The 10,470-nt window shown below is 39.8% G+C and overlaps 5 protein-coding genes across 5 annotated transcripts; 2 read left to right on the plus strand and 3 right to left on the minus strand.

Annotated features, from left to right (window-relative positions):
- Window positions 1-1,397: 1,397 nt before the first annotated feature.
- On the minus strand, window positions 1,398-2,237 carry BABINDRAFT_178373 (uncharacterized protein). The gene has a single exon (XM_019131059.1). It carries the CDS (start codon window positions 2,157-2,159, stop codon window positions 1,590-1,592), a length of 570 nt encoding a protein of 189 aa, XP_018982596.1. The 5' UTR covers window positions 2,160-2,237; the 3' UTR covers window positions 1,398-1,589.
- Window positions 2,238-4,675: 2,438 nt separating this feature from the next.
- BABINDRAFT_163764 (uncharacterized protein) lies at window positions 4,676-5,124 on the plus strand. Its single transcript, XM_019130084.1, has one exon. The coding sequence runs from the start codon at window positions 4,847-4,849 to the stop codon at window positions 5,006-5,008; it is 162 nt and encodes a 53-aa protein (XP_018982597.1). The 5' UTR covers window positions 4,676-4,846; the 3' UTR covers window positions 5,009-5,124.
- Window positions 5,125-5,186: 62 nt separating this feature from the next.
- On the minus strand, window positions 5,187-7,278 carry BABINDRAFT_163765 (uncharacterized protein). Its single transcript, XM_019130085.1, has one exon. The coding sequence runs from the start codon at window positions 6,878-6,880 to the stop codon at window positions 5,273-5,275; it is 1,608 nt and encodes a 535-aa protein (XP_018982598.1). The 5' UTR covers window positions 6,881-7,278; the 3' UTR covers window positions 5,187-5,272.
- On the minus strand, window positions 6,962-7,822 carry BABINDRAFT_104198 (uncharacterized protein). The gene has a single exon (XM_019126741.1). The coding sequence runs from the start codon at window positions 7,721-7,723 to the stop codon at window positions 7,043-7,045; it is 681 nt and encodes a 226-aa protein (XP_018982599.1). The 5' UTR covers window positions 7,724-7,822; the 3' UTR covers window positions 6,962-7,042.
- On the plus strand, window positions 7,823-8,208 carry BABINDRAFT_104197 (uncharacterized protein). The gene has a single exon (XM_019126740.1). The coding sequence runs from the start codon at window positions 7,923-7,925 to the stop codon at window positions 8,121-8,123; it is 201 nt and encodes a 66-aa protein (XP_018982600.1). The 5' UTR covers window positions 7,823-7,922; the 3' UTR covers window positions 8,124-8,208.
- Window positions 8,209-10,470: the final 2,262 nt, after the last annotated feature.

The raw sequence follows: 10,470 nt of genomic DNA on the forward strand, positions 1-10,470 counted from the left end.
TTAAATGAAGATTTCGGAGTTTCAAATCCGGATCATACGCATTAGTGATTTGGAGCTTTTGAAGTGGATTTTTTGAGAGGTCAAATTCAGTACAATTTACCGGAAGGTGGAAATTCTCCAATTCTGTTAATTGGTTGGACCCGAGGTTCAAGGATTGGATACTATCAGGTAGTTTTATGGAAGCCCGCTCTAGACGATTGAGTGTCAAGTCTAAGGAGGTTAATCCCGGTGGAAGATTGAGCCCTTCAACTGAGACCAAATTCGTGCACCCGAGTTTCAAACTAGCCAAATTTGGGGGAAAGACAAGGTTTCTTGGCGAGTACAGGATAAATAACGAACGGTTGGTCAGGAGATCAAGAATCAGGAGATTCTCTGGGAACTTGATTTGACATGTCCTGGAAGTGTCTATGTCTGTTTGGTTTAAAGAACCAAGGGATTTGCTGCGGAGGTTAAGCAATTTTAGAGACCCTGGTAATGAGTTAACAAAGTCTAGCGATGTTAACTGGGCCCAAATAATCAGTAAAGAAACCAAGCTCGATGGAAGCTTGAGCTTGTGGATTTCGGATGATGGAATCCCCGTATCGTGTAATACCAATTCCTTAAAGCAATTTGAAAAGGTATCCACACGAAACTTCTTCAACGGACACATGGTGATGGATAACTTTTGCAATCCCAGAGGCAATTCCCGTTGTTCGAAGCTAGTAGTTTCCAACCACGCAAGTTCTAAATTCCCCAACAGCGGGGGAAATTTAAAGTGCTCATTGATCTCTGTTATTTTAGAAATGGCTCTCAATTCTAAATCTTTCAAACTGGGTAATTTTAGCTTATTGAGGGCTTTGACAGAAAAGTCCGACACATCCTCTAACTTCAATCTCTGTAAGGTTGAAGGGAGGTCGGCATATGCCGACATTGATCCCCAGGGGATCATCGAATAAAATTCTTGGAGGGACAGTGGAAAGACAATCCTTGAAGAAATAGGATCATTGTAGTAAAGGTGCCATTTAACTAGACAGAATTCGGAGTCCATTGTTCCCTTACCTCTGATAAGCGGACACCCTGGCATCGTATCCGCCTCAGTATATAAGGCCCCGGACTACCCTTTTCTTGTAGATATCTTACATATTGTAGTAAGCGTGTAGCTGTCACGTGGTAGGGATCAATATTCTATATAAGGAGGTCGATCCCTCCCTCCTTTATCCTATATACATTATATAGGTAACCAGTATTACTTATTACTATAAGTAGATATTCTACCCTTGAGGTAGAGATATACAACATATATAAAGTATTCTCTTTTAGCTAGCTAACAGTATCCACTATTACCTACTAGATATACCACAGTTCCCGGCGTTCAGTATATAACTTCGACTCCACCTCTCTTTGTGTATACCTTACTGATGAGAAGTACTTTCTTTTGGATGGTTAACAGTATCCACAATTACGTACTAGATATACCACAAATGTCATGATGGTAATTATTCGTCAATATAAATTAAATATGACTAGTTTAATAAGACACAAGCTTCCTTGGGCCCAGTCAAAAGTATATGGAGCTCCGCTTAAGATATTCCATGTCTCCACCTCACAATCTAACTATAAAACATCTGTCTTAAGATAGTTTCACAGCTGTTGGTAACAAGTTCAGTCATTCCGACCAGAATTACTGAACTTGGGTTAGGAGCAAAACTAGCGTAGTAATCTTTCAATACGCTGTTAGTAGAGGTATTACTCAACAATGATACCGATTGGTCAGGTGTCGACAACAAGTACAAGTTAACTTCATCAGCGAACTTTCCATCGGCTGTTAAAGTCATGTAGTCATCAAAGCCATTGAACCTGACATAGTTGTACAAGTAGAGAACATCACCCCAGGCGCTGTTAGCAACTGCTGACAGTAACAAACTAGCCAAAGTGTTCACTTTGGCAAAATTGTCCAACGATAAATATTTTAAGTTAGAGTAGTAGGGATCATTGACTTCTCGTTTCTTGTTTGCCACAATATTGACAGTGATTGTGCCTTCATCATTCAGCGACCTTGGTAGAGTGCCGTTAATGACACTATGGAGGATATGCGCATACGATACAGCAATGGGGCCATCCGTCAAGGCAGTGACAATGCTGATGAGTGCAGTGACTATAGCAATACTGGTAAGATTCATTTGAGCTGAGGTGATTTGTCTTAGTAGAATAAATTCAACTTGGAGATAACTCTCTCCTAAAGCCTAAGCCCAATAAAGGAGGATTATACTCCTTAAATAGAAAACGGATATGTTTTAATTTACGAGAGTAGCTCAACTATCGGGCACTTTATCGTTGTATTAATAAATATTAGGTATTGTACTAGCGCAAATCTCTGCACTTCTCAGACTGACCACTGATGCCAGCAGAAACAAGTTGTACAAGGGTTACATGCACCCTTGCGCTTATTCAACTAAATAATTACGCCTGCTAAAACGATCTGCCCAGTGAGCATACGTTTTTAGCATTCTAAAACGCATGAACTCGTGGTATCACCTCTTCATCTTGAGCCGTGTGAGCTCATGGAATCACCCTCTTACTTGCCTGAGGTCATTCCTACAAATACATCCTCAAACATTTATCTCTGAGACTTCAAGTGCAATTGGTGGGGCGCTCTAAGCTTTCCTCGGATATTGTCCGGTGTTCTCGTGACACTATTGTTCTTTCTTTTTTAGAGATAGGTCCAGTTTTCTATCTTAACTACTAAAGGCTTTGATCTGGAGGCCTCTCCAACTTATTTTTTCAACAAGTGCTTGGGGAAACAACAACGATTCAGGGTAGTACCATTTTGGGTCTACCTTTAACCAGCAGAAACGATCAGCAAGTTTGCAGGGACTGCATGCATACCCATGCACTTTGACTAAATAACTGTGTCTGTTAAAACAATCTGCCCAGAGGTTATACGTTGGAATTCTAAACCATGTGAGCACGTAGTATCATCCCCTCATCCTGGGCCGTGTGAGCTAATGAAATCACCCCTTCACTAGCTTGAGGTCATTCCCACAAATACTTCATTAAACCATAATTATCTCTAAGACTTCAAATGCGGTTAGTAAGGCGCTCTGAGCTCTCCTAAGATCATGTCTGATGTTCACGTGACAGTATTCCTTCATTTTCTTAAAGATTTGCTCGGTTTTCTATCCTGACTACTAAAGGCTATGATCTGGAGGTCTCTCCAGCTTGTTTTTTCAACTATTATTGGAGAAAACAACAACAATTCAGGGTAGTACCATTTTGGGTCTACCTTTAACCAGCAGAAACGATCAGCAAACTTGCAGGGACTGCATGCATACCCATGCACTTTGACTAAATAACTGTGTCTGCTAAAAAGTACATGAAAGCCAAAGTACGTCTGTGATATGTGGTCTACATAGAGACTCCTTTAACGCACATATGGCACCACTCTAGATAAAGGCAAGGGTCTATGTAAGAGGATGGACATGTGCGACGCATAATGCATAAAGTAGTCCTTTTAATTATTTACTGCATGGTATAAGCTAACCTCTTAAGAGCCTTATACACGAAGGAAGAGCTTAGCTCTTTACCTGCATTATAGGCTACATGTATACGAAAGAATCCTTGTAGTTGGCTTTTTCTCCTACTAAACTGATCTTTACCCAGGTATAACGCTCTAAGTCGTATTTTCTTCGCCAGTAAAAGGAACTACTCTAGTGACATATGTTCCTTACTGGTGTATTTCCTGTGGAGTTGGGGTTGGTATACAAGCAGAGATATGAGTCCCTTTTTGGAAATAGTACGTCCTATATGTAACCAGACGATATCTCCGGTACGGTGTTTTCATAACAGAGAAGAAGCTGTATATCATTGATCACCCGTAATCCTACAATAGTTCCGCGAATCGATGTAGTTTTCTCCTTTATAGATGTGAGATATCCTCCTGTTTGATATGTCTTGGCATCGATCGTATAGTTTGGGCTTGGAAGACCTGCATATACATGTAGTAGGCGCTAAAGAACTATTTATGGGTTAGTTCTCCCGTCGATCTCCACAAAAATGCACTCATCTATAATTGGCAGCCGTAAGGAGGAAAAGTTTGACCTTTTTCAGCGGAGAAAATTCTTTTTCGACCCAGAGTCTATCCCTATAACATAAGTGTATGGAGGGGTTTGGAGAGGCTTGGTTCATCAATATGCTCCAGCTAGAGGGGATAGGCATTACGTTCATGTCTATTGCATATTGCTCAGCTTGTAATATATTTTTCTTGAACTAAAAGCTACTGGTGTAGGAGTTCGTACTGCAAAAACTAAATATTTCATGTCCAATTATGCATGCCAAGTGTTTTAAAGAAGCCATTTAATCCCGCAGACATCACCATAGACATCCTTTAACCTATTCATAGATCAACACTGAGGTTTTTATATTCAGATAAATCTATGGCCATTCAAATAATTGAACATTCATGCGATGTGATAATTGAGTTGACAATCACTTGAATCTCTAATATAGGGGTGGTTAAGCTATGGGAACGGAGGTACGTTAAAAGGTAAAACAAGCAATTTCTGTTCCAATATGAGGCGTATGGGCATGAGGCTTGGTATAAGATACTGGGCTATATGATACATGCAGGAATTTTAAAATAGAAACAGGATGCGATATTTAAGTAGCCTGGCCCCTGGACTTAAAGGATTTAACACTTCGATCATCTATGCTCCTGCTGTTGCAAAGCTGTGCGAGTATGGTTTCTGTAAAGTTGAATCTTAGACTGAGTAATCTGCAGACTAAGGAGATACAGGGATTTACCGAGAAGGAGTTGCCTAGGTAGTGAAGATGCGGGTGAGGCTATGGGAGAATTCTATCACCTGTTGTGATGGAAATTAAAGGGGTACCTAAGGTGGATGAGGTATCACAGAAAATAAGGAGTATACAGTATGACGGGTTGAGCAATATGCCATATACGCAAGTAAAGAGAGCAGACAAAGCTAATCTTACGAAGAGCGGTGCTATCTCTATCAATACTTTGATGATCTAATGGAGTATAAGATTATGGTATGGTCTCATGTTGACTTAGGTTTAAAGAAGTCAATTTATAAGTACTGTTTACCGTATTAGATTGTAAAGCGGATACACTCAGAACAAAAGAATTTCAATATAAATACATAGATTGTCGTAGATGACTTTTTATTAAACGTCACATTCTACAATTGTTTCTCCTTACGCGAATTTCTCATTATAGATACCCATTTCGTTATGGTCAGTGTCCAAGAGAAGGGAATTGTCCAGAGAGAACTCCAATTTACCAGTAAATCGACATCCTAGGGTGAGCCAATTTGAATTCTCTCTGCCACTCAGCATTGTCGTCGAACGTGATTCTTTCAATTAATAATATTTTCAAGCTGGCGGGGGATTCTAAGCTTTGAATGGTCTGATCAGACAAGCTGTTTTCCCCTAAATTTAAATACTCCAACTTTGGAGGAAGTTTGGTTAGTCCAGTAAGTCTCGATAAGCCGTTTTCCTTGGATAAAAAGATATTTTCTGAAATGTCTCTTTGTGTGGAGGCATTATTCTGCAGGGTCTCACACGTTTGATCCTCCAAAGACAACATTTTAAGGGATTCAGGCAACTGCAACTCGTTGATGGCGCCAATCGCGTTCCTCTCAAACCTTAATTCTTTCAATTTTGGAGGAAACTGTATTGTATCGATTGAGTTAAACTTATTATCATCAAGGTTCAATCCAAGTAAACTATCTGGAAGGTGCACATTGATCAAGTTGGATATTTGATTTCTCAGGAGATCCAACCTTTCCAAATATGGTGGGAATTCAACATTTTCCAATGAAGTTATCTTGGTAAGGTATACACACAAACTGATTAGCCCCACAGGAAGCAGAATACCATACAAGGAGTTTATTTCTGTACTGGAAATATTCAAGGAAGTGAGACATTGAGGAAGGGGAGAGATGTCACGAAGCGTGGCGATGATAACGTTACTTAACTCAAACTCCCGGAGTTTTAAATCTGGATCATATGCATTGGAGATTTGGAGCTTTTGAAGTGGGTTACTGAAGAGCTCAAACTTAGTACAACTCACCAGAAGGTGGAAGTTTTCCAATTCACTAAGCTTATTTCTCATAAGATACAATGATTGGATGCTGTCCGGTAGTCTCCTTGAAAGAAGTTCAAGGTTATTGTCACATAAGTGAAAGATGGTCAAGGTTGGTGGAAGACTGAGCCCGTCGACTGACACCAACTTACTGAAGCTCAAGTATAAGGAGGTCAAGGCTAGTGGAAGACTGAGCCCATCGACTGAGACTAAATTATTGTTTCTCAAGCTTAAAGAGTTCAATGTTGGAGGGAGTTCGAGTCCTTTAATTGATACCAAATTCGTACCTGCGAGGTCCAAATCCACCAAACTTGGAGGGAAGACAAAGTTTTCTGGTGAATATAGGGTAAACAACAGCTCACTACATCTGATACCAAACTCTTGGAGATTCTTGGGGAACTTAATTTGGCATGATCTGGTAGTGTCTGCTTCTTCATCTGTTTCATTTAAACGACCAAAGGAGTTTTCAGTGAGGTTGAGGATTTCTAAAGATCCAGGTAGTGAGCTGACAAAATCTAGCGATGATAACAGGGTGTTATTAACCAGTAAGGAAACCAAGCTCGGAGGAAACTTGATAATGCGAATCTCAGATGATGAAAGATCCGTGCCGTCTAAGATCAACTCTTTGAAAGAGTCTGGAAACGTATCCACACTAAATCTCTTTAAAGGACAACCGACAATGAACAACTTCTGCAACCCCAGAGGTAAGCTCCGTTGTTCGAAGTTAGTAATGCCCAGCTGTTCAACTTCCAAATTCTCCAACAATGAGGGAAATTTAAAGTGCTCGTCAATCTCCGTCATGTCTGACACGTTTTCCAAACGCAAATCTTTCAAGCCATGTAATCTTAACTCACCGAAGTTTTTAAGGGAAATGTATCCCAATCGTAAAGATTTTAGATCGGATAAGTTTAACTCATTGAAGGCTTCGGCAGAAAAGCCTTTGACTTCTACTAGCTCCAATCTCTAAAAGGTTGAAGGGAGTTTAGCATACGCTGATATCGATCGCCACGGAATTTCCGAAACAAATTTTTGGAGAGACGGTGGAAAAACAATCTTTGGAGCGCTAGCATTATCGTCACAATAATTTTGGCGGCCGTACAGAAGGTTAAACTTGCACAAATTGGGGGGCAAGGGTGGCATATCCGAATCAATATAAGAATACAAAATGGATATTTCTCGGATGCACTCCTGAACCGGTGGCGAAGACGGCAACCAGTCCCAACTGAATACCGTATGGTATTCATGATCTGCATAAAACTCTAGAATGACATTGGTAACAACTAAAGACACTTTGGCGAACACTTTTTCGTGGAGAAATGTAAAATTTTCGATATGTGCGTACACATTTATTAAGAGCTTCTTGATGTGAAGCTGGCTGAACGTATCACTGTTTACTAATGCTTCAAAGTCAGAAACATTCATGCTGAGGAACTTATCACTAATATGCGAGCGTTCATAATCTGGAGGGTAGTCGAATTGCAATTTAATATTCGAGTAGTAGCATCTCCGAGCCACCAAAGCGAGACTCGCGTTCTCCGATTTCATCAATTCGGCGACTGTGGAAAGCGGCAAGTGGAAAACAATCTTTTCCACAACTTCCGACGGAAGGGCGTCACAGAATAAGGGGATTTTGCGCATATCCATGGTGAGGAATTGATGTGTTGCTTCTGTTGTGGGGTGTAGGTACCTCGACGTTTATAGGGTCTTGGGTGGTGAAGGAACGTATTCTGAGCTATTAACGCGTGGCGTTACTCTGGGTATGCTGAGGTAATGATCTAGACGCTTTCAGGAGGAGGAATTGGCGCTATGCGTTCAATGTAGACAGTGGGATCTGTTAGGGTTCATGCCAATCCGTGAGAGGGGTTTATTTGTTGTGCGTTTCCCGCCACTTGAACGTATCCAAACATACCGAATAAGCTTGCATTCCTATGCGGTGAGTGGCGAAAATCCAGGGTCATCCTGTGATGTCAGAGGTTGCCATAGTAAGCCACATAGATACAAGACATGTAGCTTGGATGGAAAAACATTGGTGGGGTTACGTTGACTGTAGTAGTCCCAGAGTAGGCTAGGGAGTAAATTATATAGTGAGTGGTAGAGACTATATGCAGGCACTTACCCCAACAGTTTAACCCAGGGCAGAAGGTGTATCAAACTGAATGAATATATAAGTTGACAAGAATAAATATAGCGAAGAAGATGTATTACAGTAGATATGTTGATTGGTATATAAATATAGATGAACGAAGCAATATTAGTGGAGGTACACTAGGTGTAATATTCACATAGTAAACTGCATAGTATTCCACATAGTGAGCTGCATAGTGAGATACATAGTAAGTTAGATAGTGAGGTTATATGCAGGCACTTACCTCAGCAGTTTAACCCAGGGCAGAAGGTCAATCAAGCCGAATGAATATATAAGCTAACATGAATAAATATAGCGAAGAAGGTATATTAGAGTAAATAAATTGTATGATGTAGAAATATAGATGAACGAAGCGATATTGGTGGAGATACACTAGGTGTAATATTCACATAGTAAACTTTATAGTAAGCTGCGTAGTAAGTTACATAGTGAGCTGCATAGTGAGTTACATAGTGAGCTACATAGTAGATTGCATAGTAAGCTGCATAGTAAGCTACATAGTGGGCTTATATGCAGGCACTTACCTCAGCAGTTTAACCCAGGGCACAAGGCGTATCAAAGTGAATGAATATTTGAGAAAACAAGATCAGATGAAATGGATACGAGGTATTAGAGTAGAGATAATTGAGCGAGGTAGCGATATGAGTGAACGAAGCGATATTGGTGGAGATACACTGGATGTAATGTTCTCATAGTAAGCTACATAGCAAGCCACATAGCAAGCCACATAATGAGCCACATAATGAGCCACATAGCAAGCCGCATATGAGCCGCATAATGAGCCACATAGCAAGCCGCATAATGAGCCGCATAATAAGCCGCATAGTGAGCTACATAGTAAGCTACATAGTAAGCTATATAGTAAGTCATATAGAGAGCCACATAGTGAGGTTATATGCAAACATTTGGTTCGGCTATTCAACCAAGAGAAGAAAGTGGATCAAAGTGAATGAATATATAGGTTAACGAGATTGAATAACGTTTGAAGGTATATTACAGCGGATAGATTGATTAGTATATAGATATGGATGAACTAAGCAATATTTGTAAAGATACATATGAGTATGTAGATATATAAGTAGATATATAAGCAGATATATAAGTAAGTGGATAAATAGATATATAAATAGATACATAAATAGATATATATAAACACGAATATATACAGGTATAATTATTCCAAAAGATATGTATATATGTATATATGTATATATGTATATATGTATATACATATATATGTGTATATATGTATATATGTATATACATTGATACTTTTCAGAATATGGAAAAGTATATACCAAACATGAGCTGGTCAAAACATGTAGTACAATATATCATTCGAAAGACAAACGCGAGGAGAATAAGAAGGAGAAGGGTAGAAGAGGAGATGAGTGGAATAGGAGAGGAGAGGAGTAGAATAAGAGTAGGAGTAGAATAAGAGTAGGAGTAGAATAAGAATAGGATAAGAGGTGAGAATAGGAGTAGGATAAGAATAGGATAAGGGATGAAGATAAGAGTAGGATAGGAGTAGGATATGGGATGAAGATAAGAGAAGTAAGAGTGGGATAAGAGGTAGGGATAAGAGAGTAGTCTACGAGATGAGGATAGAAGGAGAGAAGTAGGTACAGAGAGTAAATATAGAGTAAGGGTAGAGAGATGTAAGAGAATAGTAGGATAGGAGATGAGGGTAAAAGAATAGAATAGGAGTAGAATAGGAGTAGGATATGAGAGTAGGAGAGGAGGATGAGAGATGAGGATAGAAGTAGGATAGGAGATGAAGGTAAAAGAGTAAAATAGGAGTAGGATATGAGAGCAGGAGGGGAGAATGAGAGATGAGGATAGTAGTAGAATAAGAGAAGAATAAATACAGAGTAAGTATAAAGTAATAATGAAGTAAATATAGAGAGTAGAATGAGAGTGAGCAGAGGGTAAATACGGAGTAGAGGAGTAAGATAGGAGTAGGATAATAGTAGGGTAAGAGATAAATATAGGGTTAGGATAAGAGTAGGGTAAGAGATGAGGATAGGGACAGGATAAGAGTAGGGTAGGAGGTGAGGATAGGGGTAGGATAAGAGTAGAGTAAGAGATGCGGATAGGGGTAGGATAAGAGTAGGGTAAGAGATGAGGATAGGGGTAGGATAAGAGAGGGATACGAGATGGAGATGAACGAGGGTAGGAGGATAGGGTAAGAGAGTAGGATAAGAGGGAAGGATAGACGGTGAGTAGAGGATATTTATATAGAGTA

Source organism: Babjeviella inositovora (assembly GCF_001661335.1).
Source record: "Babjeviella inositovora NRRL Y-12698 unplaced genomic scaffold BABINscaffold_17, whole genome shotgun sequence".
In the NCBI taxonomy this organism is placed as follows: Eukaryota; Fungi; Ascomycota; class Pichiomycetes; order Serinales; genus Babjeviella; species Babjeviella inositovora.